Source organism: Bufo gargarizans, chromosome 9 (genome assembly GCF_014858855.1).
Source record: "Bufo gargarizans isolate SCDJY-AF-19 chromosome 9, ASM1485885v1, whole genome shotgun sequence".
In the NCBI taxonomy this organism is placed as follows: Eukaryota; Metazoa; Chordata; class Amphibia; order Anura; family Bufonidae; genus Bufo; species Bufo gargarizans.
In genome coordinates, this window is record NC_058088.1 from 4,696,876 (window position 1) to 4,721,802 (window position 24,927).

The 24,927-nt window shown below is 51.1% G+C and overlaps 1 protein-coding gene across 4 annotated transcripts in view; it reads right to left on the reverse strand.

The window, feature by feature from the left end:
* ECH1 (enoyl-CoA hydratase 1) overlaps window positions 1-24,927 on the reverse strand; it is a 108,994-nt gene that overhangs the window by 78,599 nt on the left and 5,468 nt on the right. For 2 of the 4 annotated variants that reach the window (XM_044305221.1, XM_044305218.1), the window contains exon 2: window positions 2,336-2,498. In XM_044305221.1, the coding sequence (XP_044161156.1) occupies window positions 2,336-2,498 (163 nt within the window). Of the gene's footprint in view, window positions 1-2,335; window positions 2,499-5,458; window positions 5,545-18,583; window positions 19,286-19,368; window positions 19,520-21,365; window positions 21,438-24,448; window positions 24,520-24,927 lie in introns of those variants that run through there. The other 2 variants (XM_044305219.1, XM_044305220.1) reach the window with 2 other exon arrangements.

Below are 24,927 nucleotides of genomic sequence, written 5' to 3' on the forward strand. Positions count from 1 at the left end.
TTATACAAGTGTATGGGAACGATCCGTCCCATTGAAATGAATAGGACGATTAGGTGTAACTACACCGCTGCAGATGCAACGGCGAAAAGGTAAACAGTAAAAAGGAGGCAGCGCTGGCACGGCGCGTGCCTGCTCTTCAAACAGCTGATCAGCGGGGGTGCCGGGTGTCGGACCCCCGCCGATCTGATATTGATGACCTATCCTGAGGATACGTCATCAATAAATTTAACTTGGACAACCCCTTTAATGTCTTAAAATCGCAATTGCTTTCAGAATCACTCGTTTTTTTCATCCTCATACAGAAAATCTTCAGATGATGAGGCTGAAAAAGAAGGTGATCTTTTCCTAGACCTATGCTTAGAGGTAGATGGGTGACCGTAAGCTGGTGAAAAATCCGCCAAAGCGGAGCTTAGTTCCTGCCTTATTATGCCCTTCATTTCATCTCTTAAAGAAGGTACTTACTCTCCAACTAGGTCATCAGTACATTTTTTACATAGCTTCAGAGAGTATTTATCTGGAAGCCTGGTTGCACACACACCTCATCTAAGAGACTTGGCTTTCACAGACATGTCCTTGTCACTCTTATCGTACAAGGGAAAGGGAGAAAAGGCATATTAAAGAAAAAACTGCAGCCCAATAGTCACAACCTCTACCATTCTGAAGACTCCCTGTCAAGCTGACAGGTTGCTCAGCACACTCCTGTTCCATGCGGCAAGGAGTCGATTGCTCAGAGGACCGCAGTAGATTCTGCTGGTCAGAAGATGACATTCATCTTGACCAGGGCAACAGATTTTAAAGCCCATCGCCGGAAGTAAGGCAACTCCCGACGTCATCCACCTGGCTTTTGCCGTAGACAGCCCCCTCAGGACCCCAGATGACGTCACCCGCCGGAGCAAAGATTCTCGGGCATCAGGCGGCCAATAGGATCCGGAGGAACTCCTGGCGCACGAGCAGGGAATAATGACCGCGGCAGGCACACAGAGATGGAGCTTACTTGCCCAAGGTAAGCTCCCGCCACCCGCAAATGTGGCCGCAGTTTTTCGCTTTGTTCCTTCTTCTTATCGCCCCTGAACTAAGGCACAAGGACTCCTCCTGCTCCTCCGCCTGGCAGGGACAGGAAGGGAAGACACTGAGGATGGCAAGGAGGTGGGCCCTTTTTTAAGCTTCCTGTCCCTGCCTGGAAGGAGGAGGATAATCTCATTGTAAGGTGCAGTCATGGAGGTGAGAGGAAAAGGAGGATTCTGGGAGTTGTAGTTTTTTAGAACAGCTGGAGTGCCGGAGGTTGCTGATCCCTGCTCTATAAGGTCTTCCAACATCTCCCATCATCGGAAACGAAGACCCAGCAGACTGGAGTGTTAGCAGTCTGATCCGGTGAGTTAAGCGGTGCCCTGCCTGGCAGCCATATAAAGGGGTATTCCACAGAATATGCCATGAATGTCCAACAACTGCCGGCCCCACCTCCGCGTCCCCGTCCCATGGTTCGGCCCCGCCTCCGCGTCCCATGGTTCGGCCCCGCCTCCGCGTCCCCGTCCCATGGTTCGGCCCCGCCTCCGCGTCCCATGGTTCGGCCCCGCCTCCGCGTCCCCGTCCCATGGTTCGGCCCCGCCTCCGCGTCCCCGTCCCATGGTTCGGCCCCGCCTCCGCGTCCCCGTCCCATGGTTCGGCCCCACCTCCGCGTCCCCGTCCCATGGTTCGGCCCCGCCTCCGCGTCCCATGGTTCGGCCCCGCCTCCGCGTCCCATGGTTCGGCCCCGCCTCCGCGTCCCCGTCCCATGGTTCAGCCCCGCCTCCGTTCCCCGGTTCTATGGTTCAGCCCCGCCTCCGTTCCCCGGTTCTATGGTTCAGCCCCGCCTCCGTTCCCCGGTTCTATGGTTCAGCCCCGCCTCCGTTCCCCGGTTCTATGGTTCAGCCCCACCTCCGTTCCCCGGTTCTATGGTTCAGCCCCACCTCCGTTCCCCGGTTCTATGGTTCAGCCCCACCTCCGTTCCCCGGTTCTATGGTTCAGCCCACCGATCCGTTCCCCGGTTCTATGGTTCAGCCCCACCTCCGTTCCCCGGTTCTATGGTTCAGCCCCACCTCCGTTCCCCGGTTCTATGGTTCAGCCCCACCTCCGTTCCCCGGTTCTATGGTTCAGCCCCACCTCCGTTCCCTGGTTCTATGGTTCAGTCCCTCCCCCGTTCCCCGGTTCTATGGTTCAGTCCCTCCCCCGTTCCCCGGTTCTATGGTTCAGTCCCTCCCCCGTTCCCCGGTTCTATGGTTCACTTTACTCTGTACTGCACTATAGACTATGGCAGCGCTATATAAGTCAGTATTAAAGATAACAATAGAACTCGTACCTCCATAAAGCCTTGTTCATCGCATTTCTCTTCTCTGGGCGGTTCAGCTCCACATGGAAGACGTGATCCACCGGTGTGGTGACTTTAAGAGTTTCATAGCTGTAGGAGGATAGTCCAGCCTCGGATGACATATTTCGGAGACCTAGAACCATCTTGTGGAGGTCTGAGGATCAGGGAAGGACAATGTCATTACAGCGTCAACTTTCCGCCATCATATGATAAAACTACAAAACTGCAAAGCCTTCCCTCCCATAAGGCCTCATAACACCAGCGCATTCTGCATCTGTATCCGAGCAGCATTTTTTGCGGATCGTACATGGCTCGACAGAGTGAGAAGGGGGAGCAGAGAGCGAGAGACCGGGGGGGGGGGGGGGGAGCAGAGAGCGAGAGACGGGGGGGGGGGGGAGCAGAGAGCGAGAGACGGGGGGGGGGGAGCAGAGAGCGAGAGACGGGGGGGGGGGAGCAGAGAGCGAGAGACGGGGGGGGGGAGCAGAGAGCGAGAGACGGGGGGGGGGAGCAGAGAGCGAGAGACGGGGGGGGGGGAGCAGAGAGCGAGAGACGGGGGGGGAGCAGAGAGCGAGAGACGGGGGGGGGGAGCAGAGAGCGAGAGACCGGGGGGGGGGGCGCAGAGAGCGAGAGACCGGGGGGGGGGGGCGCAGAGAGCGAGAGACGGGGGGGGGAGCAGAGAGCGAGAGACCGGGGGGGGGGGGGGGCGCAGAGAGCGAGAGACCGGGGGGGGGGGGGGCGCAGAGAGCGAGAGACCGGGGGGGGGGGGGCGCAGAGAGCGAGAGACCGGGGGGGGGGGCGCAGAGAGCGAGAGACCGGGGGGGGGGGGGCGCAGAGAGCGAGAGACCGGGGGGGGGGGGCGCAGAGAGCGAGAGACCGGGGGGGGGGGGGCGCAGAGAGCGAGGAGACCTGGGGGGGGGGGGGGAGGGAGCAGAGGGCGAGAGACCGGGGGGGGGGGGGAGGGAGCAGAGGGCGAGAGACCGGGGGGGGGGGGGAGCAGAGGGCGAGGAGACCGGCGGGGGGGGAGCAGAGGGCGAGAGACCGGCGAGGGGGGGAGCAGAGGGGCGAGAGACCGGCGAGGGGGGAGCAGAGGGCGAGAGACCGGCGAGGGGGGAGCAGAGGGCGAGAGACCGGCGAGGGGGGAGCAGAGGGCGAGAGACCGGCGAGGGGGGAGCAGAGGGGCGAGAGACCGGCGAGGGGGGAGCAGAGGGCGAGAGACCGGCGAGGGGGGAGCAGAGGGGCGAGAGACCGGCGAGGGGGGAGCAGAGGGCGAGAGACCGGCGAGGGGGGGAGCAGAGGGCGAGAGACCGGCGAGGGGGGAGCAGAGGGCGAGAGACCGGCGAGGGGGGAGCAGAGGGCGAGAGACCGGCGAGGGGGGAGCAGAGGGCGAGAGACCGGCGAGGGGGGAGCAGAGGGCGAGAGACCGGCGAGGGGGGAGCAGAGGGCGAGAGACCGTCGAGGGGTAGCGAGGGCGAGAGACCGGCGAGGGGGGAGCAGAGGGCGAGAGACCGGCGAGGGGGAGCAGAGGGCGAGAGACCGGCGAGGGGGGTAGCAGAGGGCGAGACCGGCGAGGGGGGAGCAGAGGGCGAGAGACCGGCGAGGGGGGAGCAGAGGGCGAGAGACCGGCGAGGGGGGAGCAGAGGGCGAGAGACCGGCGAGGGGGGAGCAGAGGGCGAGAGACCGGCGAGGGGGGAGCAGAGGGCGAGAGACCGGCGAGGGGGGAGCAGAGGGGCGAGAGACCGCGAGGGGGGAGCAGAGGGCTAGAGACCGGCGAGGGGGGAGCAGAGGGCGAGAGACCCGGCGAGGGGGGAGCAGAGGGCGAGAGACCGGCGAGGGGGGAGCAGAGGGCGAGAGACCGGCGAGGGGGGAGCAGAGGGCGAGAGACCGCGAGGGGGGAGCAGAGGGCGAGAGACCGGCGAGGGGGGAGCAGAGGGCGAGAGACCGGCGAGGGGGGAGCATAGGGCGAGGGGGAGCAGAGGGCGAAGAGCCGGCGAGGGGGGATGCAGAGAGGGCGAGAGACCGGCGAGGGGGGAGCAGAGGGCGAGAGACCGGCGAGGGGGGAGCAGAGGTCGAGAGACCGGCGAGGGGGAGCAGAGGGCGAGAGACCGGCGAGGGGGGAGCAGAGGGCGAGAGACCGGCGAGGGGGGAGCAGAGGCTAGAGACCGGCGAGGGGGAGCAGAGGGCGAGAGACCGGCGAGGGGGGAGCAGAGGGCGAGAGACCGGCGAGGGGGGAGCAGAGGGCGAGAGCCCGGCGATGGGGGAGCAAGGGCGAGAGACCGGCGAGGGGGGAGCAGAGGGCGAGAGACCGGCGAGGGGGGAGCAGAGGGCGAGAGACCGGCGAGGGGGGGAGCAGAGGGCGAGAGACCGGCGAGGGGGGAGCAGAGGGCGAGAGACCGGCGAGGGGGGAGCAGAGGGCGAGAGACAGACAGGTGCTCCGAGCACTTGCAGCACTTTTGATTCGGGAAGAATTGATTTGGACCAGATTAGCATCAAACAATTCAAACCCAAATAAAATTTCGATCGATTCGTTTCCCTCTACTCCTGTGGTTTCCAACCCATCAATCCCCAGGTGTTGCAAAACCACAACTACCAGCCTGCCAGAAAATGCTGGGGGTTGTAGTTCTACACTTAGAGTGTCCCAGCTTGGAGACCACCCGTCTATTTACCTACATTCCCATTCAGTTTATAGGGGCGAGTCTAGCAGGCGGTGGTCTCTCAGAGAGGTCCTGTACCTGCAGCCGCCGGGGGGTCAGGAGTCGATGTGAGGCGGTATCTGGGGTAAAGGTCAGGACAGAGGGGGGGAGGTGACAGTGGAAGGTCCTAAGTCTAATGCTAGGGCTACACTGCCACTTTTTGTAGCGCGACTGATTGCAGCTGTAGCTCAATAGAATCAGTCGCGCTACAAAAAGTGGCAGTGTAGCCCTAGCATTAGTCCTGCAGAGCCCGCCCGGGGGGTAATAATGACACTCTTCTAGATGTTTGTATCCCATTAGTGCATCATCCAGGAGTCAATATTATACGGTCTATCACATGCACACAACCACAACTCTGCCCCTATAAGAGGCTTCCACCGAGTGACTACAGGGACAGCGCGGGCACCGCGGAGACTCCTCTCACCTCTCCTCAGGAGTCCTCTGAACAGAGCCATCAGAGATCACCGTCCTCCGGCACAATATACAGTGCAGAGTCAGACTGCGGCCGCCCCCCCTCCCTCCCTCCCCATTGGTTGGAGCTGCTCCAGGATGACTGGAGGGTCACGTGGAGCTACGCTCAGCAGCCGGAGAGACGAGCGAGAGCTGCCCGCTTCCTCCACCTGGTGGTCACTAGTAGGATTGCACCAACTTCTCTTATCAATTGTGTAATAGTGGATAGAAAGCTTTTTTTTTTTTTTTTTAAACTGAGGCCAATTTGAAAAGGCAGAGCTGCAGTGTAAAGCATGGAAGTACAGAGATATTCTGTGAAATGCCACCAGTCCTGTTATATAATCATGAGATATCCAGAATTGTTGGTTCCAAGCCTTAGGCCAGTGCTGCAGCCAGACAGCACTGATGTCTCCACTTATTTCAAGTTCTACCCTGACTCATATTCATTATTCCTGATATAAAAAATACTGTATGGGGCAGTGTGGGGGAAATTACTGTAGGGGGGCAGTGTGGGGGAAATTACTGTAGGGGGGCAGTGTGGGGGAAATTACTGTGTGGGGGGCAGTGTGGGGGAAATTACTGTGTGGGGGCAGTGTGGGGGAAATTACTGTGGGGTGGGCAGTGTGGGGGAAATTACTGTGGGGTGGGCAGTGTGGGGGAAATTACTGTGGGGTGGGCAGTGTGGGGGAAATTACTGTGGGGTGGGCAGTGTGGGGGAAATTACTGTGGGGTGGGCAGTGTGGGGGAAATTACTGTGGGGTGGGCAGTGTGGGGGAAATTACTGTGGGGTGGGCAGTGTGGGGGAAATTACTGTGGGGTGGGCAGTGTGGGGGAAATTACTGTGGGGTGGGCAGTGTGGGGGAAATTACTGTGGGGTGGGCAGTGTGGGGGAAATTACTGTGGGGTGGGCAGTGTGGGGGAAATTACTGTGGGGTGGGCAGTGTGGGGAAATTACTGTGGGTGGGGGGAAATTACTGTGGGTGGGCAGTGTGGGGGAAATTACTGTGGGGTGGGCAGTGTGGGGGAAATTACTGTGGGGTGGGCAGTGTGGGGGAAATTACTGTGGGGTGGGCAGTGTGGGGGAAATTACTGTGGGGTGGGCAGTGTGGGGGAAATTACTGTGGGGTGGGCAGTGTGGGAGACACTACTGTGTGGTGGGCAGTGTGGGAGACACTACTGTGTGGTGGGCAGTGTGGGAGACACTACTGTGTGGTGGGCAGTGTGGGAGACACTACTGTGTGGGGGAAATTATTGTGGGGGGAACTACTGTATGGGTACGGTGTGGGGGGGGGGCAGTGTGGGGGGAAACTACTGTGTGGGGGGCACTGGGGCGAACTACTGTGTGGGGGAAATTACTGTGTGGGGGGCAGTGTGGGGGAAATTACTGTGGGGGAAATTACTGTGGGGTGGGCAGTGTGGGGGGAAATTACTGTGGGGTGGGCAGTGTGGGAGACACTACTGTGGGGTGGGCAGTGTGGGAGACACTACTGTGGGGTGGGCAGTGTGGGAGACACTACTGTGGGGTGGGCAGTGTGGGAGACACTACAGTGGGGTGGGCAGTGTGGGAGACACTACTGTGGGGTGGGCAGTGTGGGAGACACTACTGTGGGGTGGGCAGTGTGGGAGACACTACTGTGTGGTGGGCAGTGTGGGAGACACTACTGTGTGGTGGGCAGTGTGGGGGAAACTACTGTGTGGGGGAAATTATTGTGGGGGGAACTACTGTATGGGTACGGCGTGGGGGGGCAGTGTGGGGGAAACTACTGTGTGGGGGGCACTGGGGCGAACTACTGTATGGGGGAAATTACTGTGTGGGGGGGACACTACTGTGTGGGGGGAAATTACTGTGTGGGGGGCAGTATGGGGGAAATTACTGTAAGGGGCAGTGTGGGGGAAATTACTGTGTGGGGGAAACTACTGTGTGGGGGAAACTACTGTGTGGGGGAAACTACTGTGTGGGGGAAACTACTGTGTGGGGGAAACTACTGTGTGGGGGAAATTACTGTGTGGGGGAAATTACTGTGTGGGGGAAATTACTGTGTGGGGGAAATTACTGTGTGGGGGCAGTGTGGGGGGAAACGGCAGTGTGGGGGGGAAACTACTGTGTGGGGGAAATTATTGTGGAGGGCACTGGGGGGGGGAACTACTGTATGGGTACGGTGTGGGGGGCAGTGTGGGGGAAACTACTGTGTGGGGGGCACTGGGGGGGGAACTACTGTATGTGGGAAATTACTGTATGGGGGCAGTGTGTGGGGGAAATTACTGTATGGGGAAATTACTGTATGGGGCAGTGTGGGGGAAATTACTGTATGGGGCAGTGTGGGGGAAATTACTGTATGGGGCAGTGTGGGGGAAATTACTGTATGGGGCAGTGTGGGGGAAATTACTGTGTGGGGGTAGTGTGGGGGGAAACTACTGTGTGGGGGAAATTATTGTGGAGGGCACGGGGGGGGGAACTACTGTATGGGTACGGTGTGGGGGGCAGTGTGGGGGAAACTACTGTGTGGGGGGCACTGGGAGGGGAACTACTGTATGTGGGAAATTACTGTATGGGGCAATTACTGTATGGGGGCAGTGTGGGGGAAATTACTGTATGGGGCAGTGTGGGGGAAGTTACTGTGTGGGGGCAATTATTGTGGGGGCACTGGGGGGGAACTACTGTATGGGGGCAGTGTGGGGGAAATTACTGTATGGGGCAGTGTGGGGGAAATTGCTGTATGGGGGAAATTGCTGTATGGGGGAATTACTGCATGGGGGCAGTGTGGGGGGGAAACTACTGTGTGGGGGGCAGTGTGGGGGAAATTGCTGTATGGGGGAATTACTGCATGGGGGCAGTGTGGGGGGGAAACTACTGTGTGGGGGGCAGTGTGGGGGAAATTACTGTATGGGGCAGTGTGGGGGGAAATTACTGTATGGGGCAGTGTGAGGGAAATTACTGTATGGGGCAGTGTGAGGGAAATTACTATATGGGGGCAGTGTGAGGGAAATTACTATGTGGGGGCAGTGTGGGGGAAATTACTGTGTGGGGGCAGTGTGGGGGAAATTACTGTGTGGGGGAAATTATTGTGGGGGGAACTACTGTATGGGGGCAGTGTGGGGGAAATTACTGTATGGGGCAGTGTGGGGGGAAATTACTGTATGGGGCAGTGTGATGGAAATTACTATATGGGGGCAGTGTGGGGGAAATTACTGTGTGGGGGCAGTGTGGGGGAAATTACTGTGTGGGGGCAGTGTGGGGTAAATTATTGGGGGCACTGGGGGGAACTACTGTATGGGGGCAGTGTTGGGGAAGTTAATGTGGGGGGGAAATGACTATGGGGTGATTACTATGGGGGGCAGTGTGGTGGAAATTACTATATGGGGGTGTTGCTATTGGGGAGGCACTGTAGGTGCAATTCTATTATTTCTGGGGACACTATACAGGGATTGTTACCTGGAGCACAATAGAGGGTGTTATTAGTACTGGGGGTCTCTAGGGGACATTATAGTGGACACTATAGGGACATTTGGGGTAATTTATCAAACTGGTGTAAAGTAGAACTGGCTTAGATGCCCATAGCAGCCAATCAGATTCCACCTTTCATTTTTGAAAGCCCTTTTGGAAATCCAGTTCTACTTTACACAAGTTTGATAAATGACCCCAATTATGTCTACTGGGGTCACTATTATTTCAGCAGTATAGTACCTGGGGCATGGGGGGGGGGGCACAGTATTGAGGGTGGCAGCAGGATGACACTGTGGGGACACCGGGATGGGGAGGTTGATGGAAAAATTGAGAAATCTAACGTGTCTGTGTTACAAACTCTGTAGAGACGAGATGCAGCTGAAAGAATTTGTCATGGCGGTCTAACGGAGCGGAGGAGAAGAGGAAAGAGAAGGTCTACATGACAGGAGATGTCCCTGGATGGTATGTGGTCAAGTATTAAGGGGGGAAGGTGCCAGAGAAAGGACCCACCCCGGGTGCCAAACATCCTAGGCACGCCACTGTGTGCCACCTGAGCCAGCAGATGTGCCGTTGTAGGGAACAGGATTGTAGAAATTCGAAAAGTGGTAGCAAGTCCCAAAAACAGCATTTTGTGTATTTAGCATCCATTTTTTATTTTTATACGGAGATGTGCCAGGACCGACACTTTTCATACCGGAGCCGCTCTCCACCAGACGTCTGGCTCCTGACAACCCCCACAAACAGCTGATATAACATTGTCGTCCAAGTCCCAGTGTATGCGGTGGTTTGCACCCCTCACGTACACTGCTGCGATAGACGTGTTAGGGCCAAGTCACACGACCATAACCACACAAACGGACAAGAAAAGGACGTCCTATCTTTTTTGGAGGGGCTGCAGACATAAGGATGTGGACAGTGCACGGTCTGCTTCTTTTGCAGTCCCATTGAAATGAATAGGTCCACATCTAATCTGCAAAAAATGCTAATCAGATGCGCACCAAGAATACGGTCGTATGAATGGGCAGTTAGGGTCCAATCACACATCAGTGTGTGTTTTGCGGATCTACGGATCCGCAAAACACGGACACCGGCAATGTGTTCCGCATTTTGCGGACCGCACATCGCCGGCACTAATAGAATATGTCTATTCGTGTCCACAATCGCGGGTCCGCATTTCCGGATCGGGGCCGCACATCATACCTGTACACCAGACGCCACGCCCCCCTGCACTGCCAGCTGCTGCTTACTGCCCTCTCCCTGGATTCTTGAGGAAAAACTTTAACCCCTTCAGCAGCACAGACTCAGGGCTGAAGGCTTTACAGAGTAGCTGCAGGCAGTGAGGAGACAAATGCTGGGCACAGGAGCTAACAGACTAGAGAAGCATTGCGCAGGTAGGGAGAAGATCCTGTGTGTATCAGCAGTGTCATTGTAAAGATGGGACTTGTAGTCCTACACATATAACATGCGGCTGAGTATCCCAGCAGGCAGACATGTCACTCAGGGCAGCACTTGTATTCACTCCTTTTGCAGAGCAGAGGGAGGGGCAGAGATTGTTGTTATTTTAGGTAAACAAAGGTCTAGAAGAGAACCAGGAAAATACTTTTTTTTTTTTGCCTAAAACCTGCTTAGCTTAGTTATATATTGCTGCCCATCAGATTTACAGTGCTATATTTTTTTTTTTCTCATAACTCGGACAACCCTACTGCAATACCGCCACTGTGTTTTTACGTTATAAATTTTACGGCGTTCATTTTTCAGTATAAATAACATATCTTAATTCTCTGGGTCAGTACGATTACAGTGATACCAACTGATTTTTGCGGGACGAATTGTATTTTTCATCTGTATCATTTTGGCGTAAATTACGTTTTTGATTGCTTGTTTTTTTCAGTGGCAACTAATAAATTAGCAATTCTGTCACTGTTTATTTATATATATATATATATATATATATATATATTTTTTTTTTTTACGCGTTCACTGTAGGGAATTATTTACATGATATTTATGTAGTCTGGGTCATTACGACAGTACCAAACATATGGGGGAGACTTTTTTTGCTATTTTTTTCATTGAAATGCAGATTTTTAATGGGAAAGTATTTTTTTAATGGAATTTTTAAAACTTTTTTTTTTTTTTTTTTACCAATTGAGGCCTCTTTCACACGGGCATTGCGGGAAAACTGTGCGGGTGCGTTGCGGGAACACCCGCGATTTTTCCGTGCGAGTGCAAAACATTGTAATGCGTTTTGCACTCGCGTGAGAAAAATCGCGCATGTTTGGTACCCAAACCTGAACTGCTTCACAAAAGTTCGGGCTTGGGATCGGTGTTCTGTAGATTGTATTATTTTCCCTTATAACATGGTTATAAGGGAAAATAATAGCATTCTGAATACATAGTAAAATAGCGCTGGAGGGGTTAAAAAAAAAAATACAATAAATTTAACTCACCTTAGTCCACTTGATCGCGTAGCCCGGCATCTCTTCTGTCAACCTTTGCTGAACAGGACCTGGGGTGACGTCACTCCGGTCATCACATGATCCATCACCATGGTAAAAGATCATGTGATGGAGAAGCCAGTTAGTCCTGCTTCCCGGCCTACTGACGGAGAAGCCAGTTAGTCCTGCTTCCCGGCCTACTGACGGAGAAGCCAGTTAGTCCTGCTTCCCGGCCTACTGACGGAGAAGCCAGCTAGTCCTGCTTCCCGGCCTACTGACGGAGAAGCCAGCTAGTCCTGCTTCCCGGCCTACTGACGGAGAAGCCAGCTAGTCCTGCTTCCCGGCCTACTGACGGAGAAGCCAGCTAGTCCTGCTTCCCGGCCTACTGACGGAGAAGCCAGCTAGTCCTGCTTCCCGGCCTACTGACGGAGAAGCCAGCTAGTCCTGCTTCCCGGCCTACTGACGGAGAAGCCAGCTAGTCCTGCTTCCCGGCCTACTGACGGAGAAGCCAGCTAGTCCTGCTTCCCGGCCTACTGACGGAGAAGCCAGCTAGTCCTGCTTCCCGGCCTACTGACGGAGAAGCCAGCTAGTCCTGCTTCCCGGCCTACTGACGGAGAAGCCAGCTAGTCCTGCTTCCCGGCCTACTGACGGAGAAGCCAGCTAGTCCTGCTTCCCGGCCTACTGACGGAGAAGCCAGTTAGTCCTGCTTCCCTGCCTACTGACGGAGAAGCCAGTTAGTCCTGCTTCCCTGCCTACTGACGGAGAAGCCAGTTAGTCCTGCTTCCCTGCCTACTGACGGAGAAGCCAGTTAGCCCTGCTTCCCGGCCTACTGATTGAGAAGCCAGCTAGTCCTGCTTCCCTGCCTACTGACGGAGAAGCCAGTTAGTCCTGCTTCCCGGCCTACTGACGGAGAAGCCAGTTAGTCCTGCTTCCCGGCCTACTGACGGAGAAGCCAGTTAGTCCTGCTTCCCTCGCTCACACAGCTCTTCCTATATATAAAGCCATACAAGAGCGGTCAGTCATTGTGTATGGCAGAGCAGGATTCTAGAGCTTTCTACAAGAGTCCCAGTAGAATTTATTCAGCTTTTTGCATTAGAATACTGAATCAAACACTGGGGGAGGGGCTACAACACCGGCGTATTGTACTGGAGTATGGGCAAGACAAATTTATACAGAGGCGCACACCAGCAAACATTTAGCGCATCTTCCAGCCGTGCCATGTGACACACAACGCTACGGCAGCCTCCTCGTCCTTCTTCATTGGCATGAAAGAAAAAAAAACGCAATTAGACTTACCGGTAATTCCGTTTCCTTGAATCCACCATGACGGCCCACATTGAGATTGACCCTTGACCTCTGTAGGGGCAGGAACACATAGAGAGTTTAAGAACCCCCCACCCCTCCACCTCCTCAGTGCTTTACAATTACCCGAAAAGGTGGAACAAAAGTAAAAGGATATTGATCCATACCCTTAAACTCCTGCATGTATATGCAACATAAATCCAAAAATTCTTTTTTTTTTTTTTTTTTTTTTTTTGGGAAGGGGAATAGTATGGGCCGTCATGGTGGATTCAAGGAAACGGAATTACCGGTAAGTCTAATTGCGGTTTTTCCATTTCATCCACCATGACGGCCCACATTGAGACATATCAGATAACTAAATGGGTGGGGATATCGCCTGTAGAACCTTCCGGCCGAAAAGAGCTTCATTTGCGTCCGGAAGATTAAGACGATAGTGTCTTACAAAAGTATTAGTGCTAGACCAGGTTGCGGCTTTACAGATCTGGTTCAGCGAGACCCCTCCTTTCTCGGCCCAAGAAGAGGCCGTGGCCCTAGTAGAATGGGCTTTAACATTACCAGAAATGGGTTTGTTCTGGATCTTGTAGCAGCATTCAATAGTGGATTTGATCCATCTAGCTATGGAAGACCTGGCTAACTTCTTTCCTTTATTTTTCCCTGAAAACTGAATAAGAAGATTGTCATCCACCCTGAAATCTCTGGTAGAATCCAGGTAACGGATAACTATGTCCCTAACATCCAGGAGATGTAACCTATCACTAGACCCTGAATGTTCGGACCTAGGGATAGAGGGTAGGAAGATCTCCTGCTCTAGATGGAAAGGAGAGACTACTTTAGGGAGAAAACCTGGGTCGAGAGTTAGACGGATGTGATCCTTGTTAATTTGGAGGTAGGGCTCTCTACACGATAAAGCCTGGATCTCCCCAATGCGTCTGGCTGAGGTGATAGCGATCAGAAAGGCAGTCTTAAGGGAAAGGTGTTTTAAAGAGATCTCCGACGAAGGTACAAATGGAGGTTTTGTTAAGCCCTCTAGTACGGTGTTAAGATCCCAGGTCGGAGTTCTGGATCTCAGGGAGGGTCTCAACCTTGCAACCGCTCTGAAGAACCTCCTGATCCATCTGTGGTTGGCCAGGCTGCAGTCATAGAAGGAGCTGAGGGCAGAAATTTGGACCTTCAAAGTACTAGGTCTAAGGCCTAACTCAAGGCCGCACTGTAGAAAGTCCAAAATTCTGTTGATGGGAGGAGAGGTGGTGTCTGGGCGCTCAACTCCTAACCAGGAACAGTATTTCTTCCAGATCTTGAGGTAGATGGAGGAGGTCACCTTTTTTCTACTTGCCCTCAGAGTACGTATCACCTTTTCCGAAAGTCCTCTGCTTCTTAGTGTCTCGCTCTCAGGATCCAGGCTGACAGCCTGAACATGCCTGGGTCTGGATGAAGAAGAGGGCCCTGGACTAGAATGTCCCTCTGGAAGGGAATCTCCCACGGATTCTCCAGCGATAGCTGTCTTAGAGTGGAGAACCAACTTCTCTTTGGCCATAGAGGGGCTATCAGGATGAGAGTAGTCGGTTCCTCCAGGAGATTCTGGACGACCCGAGGTAGTAGTGGTATTGGGGGAAAGGCGTAGGCTAGTCTCCAATTCCATTGTATTGATAGAGCATCGATTGCCCATGGATTGTCTCCTGGGTTTAGGGAGCAAAAACAGTCTACCTGCGCATTTTTTCTGGAGGCGAATAAGTCTACCTCTGGACAGCCCCATCTTTCCGAGATCTTTTGGAATATATTCCTGTTCAGAGACCATTCTCCTGGGTCTACTATCTCTCTGCTCAGAAAGTCTGCTACTGTGTTTTCGCAGCCCCTTAGGTGGATGGCGGACAGAGATAAAGTGTTTACTTCTGCCCAGGAGAAAATTATTTTTGCTATCTCGCCAAGAGGCCGTGATCTTGTTCCCCCCTGGTGACGCAGATAAGCCACCGTTGTAGTGTTGTCTGACATTACTCTTAGATGTCGCCCTTTTAGAAGGCACTCTCCTTTTAATAATGCTTCCAGGACTGCGTAAAGCTCTCGGTAGTTGGAGGATCTGTCTCTTATCTCGGCGGGCCAGGTACCCTGTAGAAGATGATCTCCTATCTTTGCTCCCCAGCCTCCGAGGCTTGCGTCCGTGATTACTTGAACGACAGGATGGTTCCGCCACTGAAGGCCTCCAGCAGTCTTCTTTTTACTTTCCACCAATCCAAGTCTGTTTTTACAGACTGAGGGATCCGAAAGACCCTGTCTAGACTTAACTGTCTTCCGTCCCAAATAGTTAGGATCCAATTTTGGATTATTCTTGTGTGGCTTTGGCACCATGCCACCGAGGGGATGCAGGCGGTTAGGCTTCCCAGGAGACTCATGGCCTTTCTGATAGAGCAGTTGCGAGCCTTCTGGAATGTTCTGACTTTGTCAGTAGCTTTGTCCTGAGGGAGGAAGGTCATCAGCCGGGATGAATCTAATTCCACACCCAGGAACTTTATTCTCATGGACGGGGTTAGGGTGGATTTTTTTATATTTATAATCCATCCGAAGCTCTTTAAGAGTTCCGAGAATCTTTGGGTCGCCAGAAGATTCTCGGATTCTGTCTTGCCCAGAATTAAAAAGTCGTCGAGATAAGGAATAATTGTGATTCCTTCCTGACGTAGGCAGGCCACCATCTCTACTACAATCTTTGTGAAGACCCTGGGGGCCGAGGAGATACCGAAAGGGAGGGCGACATATTGGAAGTGATGTATAGACCTGTCTGGTCCTCTTAGAGCGAATCTTAGATACTTTTGGGAAAGATGATGGATGGGGACATGGTAGTAAGCGTCCTTTAGGTCGATTGACGACATGAATGCCCCTTTTGGAATCAGAGGGATTGTGGATGGGATGGTCTCCATCCTGAACCTCCTGTATAAGATAGACCTGTTTAGGGGCTTTAAGTTTATTATCGTGCGAAAGGATTGGTCTGGTTTTTTTACTAAAAAAAAGACTGGAATAGAATCCTCTCCTTTCCTCTGGGATAGGAACCCTTCGAATTACCCCTAGCTCTAAGAGGTCCTGGACGCCCTGCCAGATTTTCGGGAGATCTGATCTGCTCTGAGGAGTGATGCAGTATCTTCTTGGGGGGACTGATGTGAACTCTATCCTGTAACCCTGGGAGATTATATTTAGCACCCAGGGATTTGAAGTTACCTGACTCCAGGAGGATAGAAAACCCATCAGTCGCCCCCCTACCCTGGCGTCATTGCTGTTTAGGTTGCCTATTCTGGGGATTGAGGATAAAGCCTCTTCCTCTTCCCCCTTTTGGATAACTCCATCGGCCAGACTTCCCTTTCCCCCTGTAGGATCTCTGCTGGGGTTGGTACTGCCGAAAGGGCTTCTTTTTTGGTTCTTTGTCTTCTGGAAAACCCTTCTTCTTGTCTGCTGCTCCCTCTAGGATTTTATCCAGAGTGGGGCCGAAGACAAATTCCCCTGAAAAGGAGATAGAACAAAGCTTGGCCTTGGATGCCTTGTCTCCGGACCAGGCTTTCATCCATAAAGCCCGACGGGCAGCATTAGAAAGGGCAGCATCCTTGGCGGAAAATCTGATGGACTCTGCAGACGCATCAGCCAAAAATGCCGTGGCGGAGCGGAGAAGGGGGAGAGATTCCCTGATCTCTTCTCTTGGAGTCTTGTTTTTCAGATGTTCGTCCAGTTCTCCAAGCCATATATACATTGCTCTGGCAACAGATGTAGCGGAAATATTAGTTTTTACCCCAAACATCGCCGCTTCCCAGGATTTTTTTTAGGAGGCCATCTGCCTTTCTATCCATAGGATCGCCTAGCTGAGAGGAATCCTCAAAGGGTAGGGCGGTCTTTTTTGCTACCTTGGTTACTTGCAAATCGACCTTAGGCGTCTGGTTATATATTTTGCTTTCAGACGGGTCAAAGCAGAGCATATTCCTAAATTCTTTAGGAACGCCAAGTCTCTTTTCTGGATCTGACCATTCCTCCAATATAATTTCCTTTATATTTTCATTGATGGGGAAAACAATAGAAGACCTAGCTCTAAGGCCCCCAAACATTTCATCCTGAACCGTACGGGGTTTAGGAGTATCTTCAATGCCCATAGTGGACCTGACTGCTCGGAGCAGCTCCTCCATTTCATTAGCGGAAAAAAAAGTATCTTTTATCCTCCTCTAGAATCTCTCCGTCCGACAAGGGTTCCTCATTAGGAAATTGTCTGGACTAGGCAGAGGCCACTTCAACCTCTTCGCCCTCAGAAGAAGAAATAACGGATACTTTGCGTTTCTTAGAAGGGATGGGGTTGCTGGAAGGGGTAGATAAGGAGGCTAAAGAGGACTTAATCTCGTCTGAAATAAAAGACTTCATCTCCGAGAGTATATCTGGTTGCTCCTCTTTCCAAATCTCCGAAGTGCAAGGTTTGCATAGTCTCTTTTTATAATTTTCGGGGAGACGCTTGGAACAAGCACAGCATTTTAAGGGTTTTGTTTTGGATTTTAACTCCTTGCTGCCCTGCAGATATCCCAGCATTAGTGATTCAGGTTTACAAAACTGAAATATACACCCCCCAGAAGGGGACTCACGGTACTGGAGGTAGAAGGATCAGGACCTTCCTGGCGGGGAGCAGGTGTCTCAGACATCGCGGTGTAGCAGGCGAGGGGCCGAAAGGAACCGCGGTCTTCTTTTTTTTTAAAAATCCCAGCGTCTGACGTCATCTAGCTGCGCCTTGTATGACGGCGTAGGCCTGCGCCGCACCAGCCTACTAAGAGAGGCGTGCGTCGCCCGGCCCGCCCATAGAGACGCTCCATGCGTCGCACCTGCTCCCCCTGCCGGACGCTTAGAGCTCGGTCCTCCAGAAGGAAAGGACGCCGAGCGCAGCGCGCGCCGAGAAGCCGGCACCTTCAACTGCTTCCACAAGGAGGGAAGGAAGTCCGAAGGTATGGGGAGGACCACAGGCCTCGGCATAAGCCAAGACGAGGGTCCTCGATGCTCCTAGCTGGCCAGCCTTAGCCCCTGCCGCGGGAGGCCAGCTGGAGAACCTGTAAGAAAGATAAGGCTATTTCATCCTCCATGAAGGAGGAACTCTCCACGTGTTGGCCCCTGTAGGGGCAGGAAAGCACTGAGGAGGTGGAGGGGTGGGGGGTTCTTAAACTCTCTATGTGTTCCTGCCCCTACAGAGGTCAAGGGTCAATCTCAATGTGGGCCGTCATGGTGGATGAAATGGAAAAAGTCAAATTCGGTGGGTCTGTGGCGCCACCTGCCACCCACCCAAGACACGTCCCCTTATCTGAAAAGTGGCGTGAAAGGGGGAAATGTCGCACATACGGAATGAGACAAAGTGTGCAACCTATTTCCGCTACAAAAGTGGAGTAAATAGGTTAGTAAATGTCCCCCTTGGAGCCCACCCTCATCATCTCATTGATGCATCCTCTATAAGGGTGTCTTCAGAATTTACTGCGACTGAAAATCAGTTCTATTCGCCTGCATGGGGCGTGCAGAAATCCATATGCCTGCCTTCCCATTCAAATGGATGGAATCTATTTTAAATCTCAGAACTCCGCAGCGTGTGAACGCACCCTTATGGTTTCACAACATAAATACTCATTTCAGAAATCCCATCGACAGCCAAGAAACGTCTGCAGTAAGACACAATCAAAGCTTATTGTAGAGACAACCCAACATTTATTAAGTTATTTGACAGCAAATATTCTCCCAAATGGTCATTTCAAATAACGATAAGTTGTATTAATTAGAACATTTTATATTATGCCCGTTACTGAATTATTAACCGCTACTGTATATATTATTGTCTGCAACTATTTTTATTGTTCTAATGCAATAAAATAAAAAAGGAATAAACTTTCAAAATTGTCTTGCTTAAAAATTGTGTGCAGAACTGTGTCGCTATGGTAACAGACTACAAAAAAAACAAAAACGTAGTCTGATCCGGTAGTCACGTTACTACACTCCCTCTTCTACTGTCTGTTGGTTATCAAGAAGAGTCAGGTGAGTAACACAGAGACTGCAATATCAGACTACGCAGGGCTTGTCTGTACCTGGTAAGCCTGAAGACACATGGCTCTGCACAGGAGCTGTATTCACAAAACGGTGTAAGATTTTTTTATCAAGACACTACGAAAAAGTTGCTCATTTTCTCAATTTTAGATGCTTTGAGAACAAAAAGTTGTTGCAAATGTAGACATACCCTTTAAGTGCATACGTTGTAGTATTGTCTTTACATTCATTGTTGAACCTGTGATGGGTTTAACATGTAGCTTTATTACACTTCCATATTAGATTATTGCAGCCATTTTCTAAATTTCCCACTAAGCAGAATGTCCCACAGATCCTACTGCAGGTCTGAGGAGATACCTCAAGTCTCCTTGGTAGGAACCCCCTTTGCTCGTTATAATTGCTGTTCTGTGCAGGACACTTTGGTTATACCATGTGCGAGCCGTCCAGTCAGATACGGCAATCTCAAAGAGGACCACGGTTCCTAGAGTTTAGAAAATGTCACGTCTTTTGGGGTTTTCTTCTGCAGAGCAGCCTGTGCAGACATCACGATGTCCTGGGACTGCAGCATGCTCATGTTCCAGGTGGCCTGAGAGAAATACAACATGGTTACTCGACCGTCACTACCGCGGTCCAAGACACTGCAGAAGAAGACGACAGACGACCACTCACCATGTAGTCCAGACTCTCCTGCACCGAGTGATCTCGAGAATACAGCAAATTCACTTTAGTTCCTTGGACGGCGACAGGGCTTTTGCTGGCAATCTCAGTGGCCAGTTCAAGGGCAGCGCTAAGGAGGGAGGAATTATCAGGAAATACGCGGCTAGAGGAGGAAAAGAAGAAATAAAAAAAATAAATGTTGAAAAAGAGGGGTAAATTATAATAACATGGGTGCTCTTGTCCACACGCTATGTGTGGCATAGCAATTAAAGGGGTAGTCCCACAAAAAAATCATTTTTCAAACCAGCACCTGGATCTGAAAACTTTTGTAATGGCATGCAATTAAAAATGTATTATAGTTACTGAGTTATTCAATTAAATTTATCTCTATAGCACCACCTGCTGTTTGTCCTTGTTCTAATTTCTCTGTCCACCTCACTTAGGTGGACGCACATGATGCTGGGTTCCATCCTTCAACTGCCACCAGCTGCAGAAGAAGGACATGGCCCCTGAGCTTCCAGCTTGAAATAAATCTAGCAGAGCAATGAATGGGGAGAGCTCTGGATCCATGCGAGGTACAGGCCCGGTTCTAGCTTTGTTACAAAGATTGTAATGTTCTACATGATGTCCGATAATGTTTTACATTAATCACGACATAACCCCTTTAGGCCTATTCACTTGAACGGTACTGAGAAGCAATGCCAGACAAAGCCCTTGGAGAAGGGTGGCGCTGTTTCTGGAGGGAAGCAGCCATGTTTCTGCCATCAGTGAATGAAAGGATTCCATGTTTATGTTCAAAGCCCATACACCTTTCTGGACACAAGTGCATGGTTTGTTACAGTGTATCAGAGCACTCTCAGAGCTCTGGGGGGAATTTATACAATATGTGCCAGAATTGTGCCCGAAAGTGCTAAATTCTGTAAATTTCTCATTTGGAACCATCACTGCAGCCTCCAGCAATCTGGGCTTTATAGTAGGGTGACCAGAAAGAAGCCTCTCCTCAGAAAAAAAAAATACACATGAAAGCACCTAAATGACCCTCAGACTGTGAGAAACAAGATTCTCTGGTCTGATGAAGCCAAGATTCAACTTTTTGACCTCAATTATAAGCGTCATGTCTAGTGGAAACCAGGCAACGCTCATCACCTGCCCAATACCTTCCCTACAGTGAAGTATGGCGGTGACAGCATCATGTTGTGGGGTATTTATTTTTCAGCATCTTGAAAGGGGAACTGGTTAGGGTTGAGGAAAAGCTGAATGGAACAAAGTACAGAGATATTCTTAATGAAAACCTGATCCACACTGCTCTGGACCTCAGACTGGGCAGAAGGTTCACCACAGCCAAGACAACACAGGAGCGGCTGATGGATAACTCTATGAATGTCCTTAAGTGGCCTAGCCAGATCCCCCACTTGACCCTAAGCGAACATCTTTGAGAGACCTGAAAATGGCTGTCCACCGACGGTCCCCATCCAACCTGACAGAGCTTGAGGGGATCTGCAGAGAAAGTTGGCAGAAAATCCCCAAATCCAGGGGTAAACCTTGTGGCATCATCGCCCCAAGAAGACTGGAGGCTGTAATCTCTGCCAAAGGCGCTTCAGCTAAGTCCTGAGTAAAGCCTCATGCAGACGGTCTGTGAGATACCGGACTGGTATTGCAGGAGCGCACGGAGTCATTGGTTGCTATGAAGCCGTGCGTTCCTGCAATGCCAGTCCGGTATCTCACGGACCGTGTTCGACGGATGTCCGCATGAGGTTTAAAGGGTGTGAATACTTATGTCAAATAAATTTGCAAAGATTTCTAACATTTTGTTCTCACTTTCTCATTGTAGGGTATTGTGTGCAGAATGATGGGGGAAAAACTGGAATTTATTTTTAATTTTAGCACAAGGCCTGCAACATAACAAAATATGAAATAAGTAAAAGGGTCTGAAGACTTTCCCCATGTTGTGCATACACACATAGAGAAGCAGGAGTCGCATTGTTAATTGAGCAGTGACGCTGCGTTACCTGACGAGTCCGCTGCTTAACGCCTCATCTGACATCATCTTTCTGGCGGTAAAGGCCAGCTCATTCACCAAGCTATAGAGGGGAAGAAGAGACCATTGTTATCACACAGTGCTCCAAGAACATGGCGACTAGTACCATGATACCACATACAGATACAAGACTTCTCTGACCTCCACGTTACAGAGATCTACTCCACCAGCAATGTACAGATATATTAAAACTGCATATATAGTATTGGCCATTTTGTGTGTTAAGTTCTTAAAGTGGGACAACCAGTTTATCATGTATTCATGGCGTCGTCATGCGTGTGCACTGCTGCTCCATTCATCTCATTGGGACTCCTGGAGATGCAGATGGAGCAGCAGAGGCATAGCGATCGCTCTTCCCCATGCTGTGGAGGAGCTCTCTACATGTAATAGCAGCGGTCTCCTCCGCTAGCAAGCCAGCGATTGCGGGAGGGAACGCTTTCCTTCCCGACAATAGTCTACCACATCGGGCTTTGTAATACAGTCATTAGTCTAAGGGCTTTTTCACACTCGGTCTGCAATGCACAGGCACCGTCTGTGGGGCAGCCGCATGGGGAAATCGCAGATCCATTCACTTGAATAGGTCCGCGATCCGTCCGTTCAGCAAAAAGATAGGGCAAGTTCTTCGATCCAAATTTTAGGGAAAATTTGATTTGCAGCGAAGCCGAATTTCCTTGTGCTTCATGGTAACTAGTCGATTTCCCTGAAATGGCAGAAAAAAAAAAAATTATCATACTTACCTCATCCGTTTGAGCACAAAGAACCAGCCACCATCTTTATTGAAGATCCCATCCCAAGACGTATGACAAGCGGGATCTTCAATCAAGATGGCGGTTGTCGGCTCTTCGCGATCAAATGGATGAGGAGAGTATGATTTTATTTAGTTTACACTGTCATTCTGATGTTAGATGCCACGATTATAATGCAAGTAGCATCTGAGGGGTACAATGACAGGGGTGGCGAAATTGCCGTTCCCTGTCACTGCACCCGCTACTTACAAAGAAATGTGCTTTATGACGAAGTAATTCATCACAAAGCACTTTGCCCCGAATATTACAACTGGAAAAATTAGCTCCAGGCAGCCCCACTAATAAGCTTTTTTGAAGAGGATGTGTCATCCACTAGGACTCTTCCAGCGACATCACTTTCATTGGTCACATGGCCCATGTGCAGCTCAGTTCCATTCAAGTAAATGGGCCTGGGCTGCAGTACCAAACACGGCCAGTGAATGCACTGAAAGTGAAGAAAAATGCCTCGAAATGCACTGTTTGCAGAGCATTTTGTATTTCCCCATTGACTTTAAAGGGGTTCTTCAGGACTACAAAAAGATGGATGCTTTCTCCCAAAAACAGCACCACACCTGTCCACAAGCTGTGTGGTATCGCAGGTCAGCTACATTGAAGTGAATATGGCTGAGCTGCAATACCATGCACAATCTATGGACAGGTGAGGTGCTGTTTTTGGAAGAAAGCAGCCATCTTTTTGTAGTCCTGGAAAATCCCTTTAAAGTAGCACCTGTCCGCAACTTTTTTGTAAAATAATTTTTAAAAATTCTGGATAAAAAATAAATAAAAATTGTATGCTTTTAAGAAAAACCTTGTGTTAAAACTGCTAGAATGGCAGCTGTATAAACTCTACGCACTGCACTCCCCCTAGTGGCAGCTGAAGGAAATTCATTTGACCATCGGCAAGCAACTTTGGCAGACCTACCGTACTTCTATTGAAGCCTATATGACTACAGCTGCCAATGGCCTGACTTTAATCACAGCTGATTTTGCTTTAAAATACAACAAAGTGTAAGCCTCAAGTCTACCTTCACCCCCATTCCTTCTCCTGTCCTCCCCCCTGTCTGAACTTTGGAAAAACTTTTGATATGTCATAGCAACATATGGGTGGGGGGTCTGAATGCCGAGAGTACCCGATCACTAGAACGAGGAGAGAGAAGCGCTCACATATCGCACTCTCTCTCTCCTCGCTGTAGGAGACGCAATCAAGGCGGGCACATTAGGCTTCTAATGAGCCCGTCCCAGGAGAGAGAGCGCAATATGAGGGCACTTCTCTCTCCTCATTCTAGTGATCGGCGGGGGTCTCAACGCTCAGACCCCCACCGATATGTTGCTATGACATAACAAAAGTTTGTTCAAAGTACAGTGGCTCTCTAAGGCTACTTTCACACTGGCGTTTTGGCTTTCTGTTTGCGAGATCCATTCAGGGCTCTCACACGCGGTCCGAAACTGATCAGTTTTGCCCTAATGCATTCTGAATAGAAAAAGCATCTGCTCAGGATGCATCAGTTTGCCTCCGTTCAGTCACCATTCCGCTCTGAAGGCGGACACCAAAACGCTGCTTGCAGCGTTTTGGTGTCCGTCTGACGAAACTGAGCCAAACGGATCCGTCCTGACTTACAATGCAAGTCAAGTCAATGGGGACAGATCCGTTTTCACTGACACAATAGAAAACTGATCCATCCCTCATTGACTTTCAATGGTGTTCAAGACAGATCCGTCATGGCTATAAAAGACCTAATACAACCGGATCTGTTCATGACGGATGCATGCAGTTATATTATTGTAACGGAAGCATTCTTGCAGATCCATGACAGATGAGCAAAAAACGCTACTGTGAAAGTAGCCTAACTTGTAAACTTGACCCACTTTACAATAAAATAAACCGTTGCGATTCTGCCTCAGAAGCCGGTCTGGAACCACATATGGTCGGCCCATAACCAAGGGAGTCACCGCCTGTCCTTACATCATAGTACCACCTCTACCCGGCTGGAAGAGTGCTGTACAGTTTTTGTTCTATTCATCCTCATGATTTGTATCACTTGAATATTTTTTTAGATCATTTGACCAGGTCAAAAAACAAAATGGAATTGAAGGACGGGCTTTCATTTAAAAGCAAAATCTATATTGACTGAGGGCAGAGTAGAGACATGGAGGTATGGGGGCACAATATGACGGCCGTGTGCATGACACCCAAAGCAAATCACTGTAACCATCCACACCAGACAGCCAGCTTGTTCCCATCCCTTCTACACAAATACTTTTACACCACCTTCTGCTTCCAATGATGTGTGGCAAGCGCTGGAGGGTTCCCACGTCGGCAGCCAAACCAATATCCACCTCCTGGAGAGAAAAAATAAATAAATAAATAAATAAATAAAAAAAAGACCATTACATAGGTGACTGGAGATGCCTCCATTTATTTCTATGGAGAGAGAGAGAGTAAATGTCTAGTCACAGAAGTGTCCGCTATTAAAGCCCATCTGTCAGCAGATTTGTACCTATGACACTGGCTGACCTGTTACATGTGCTCTTGGCAGCTGAAGGCATCTGTGTTGGTCCCATGTACATATGTGCCCGCATTGCTGAGAAAAAATATGTGTTACTATACAGTGAGGAACAGAAGTATTTGAACACCCTGCGGTTTTGCAAGTTCTCCCACTTAAAAATCATGGAGGGGTCTGAAATTCACATTGTAGGTGCATTCCCATTTAGAGAATTTAAAAAAATAAATTCAAGAAATAACATTGT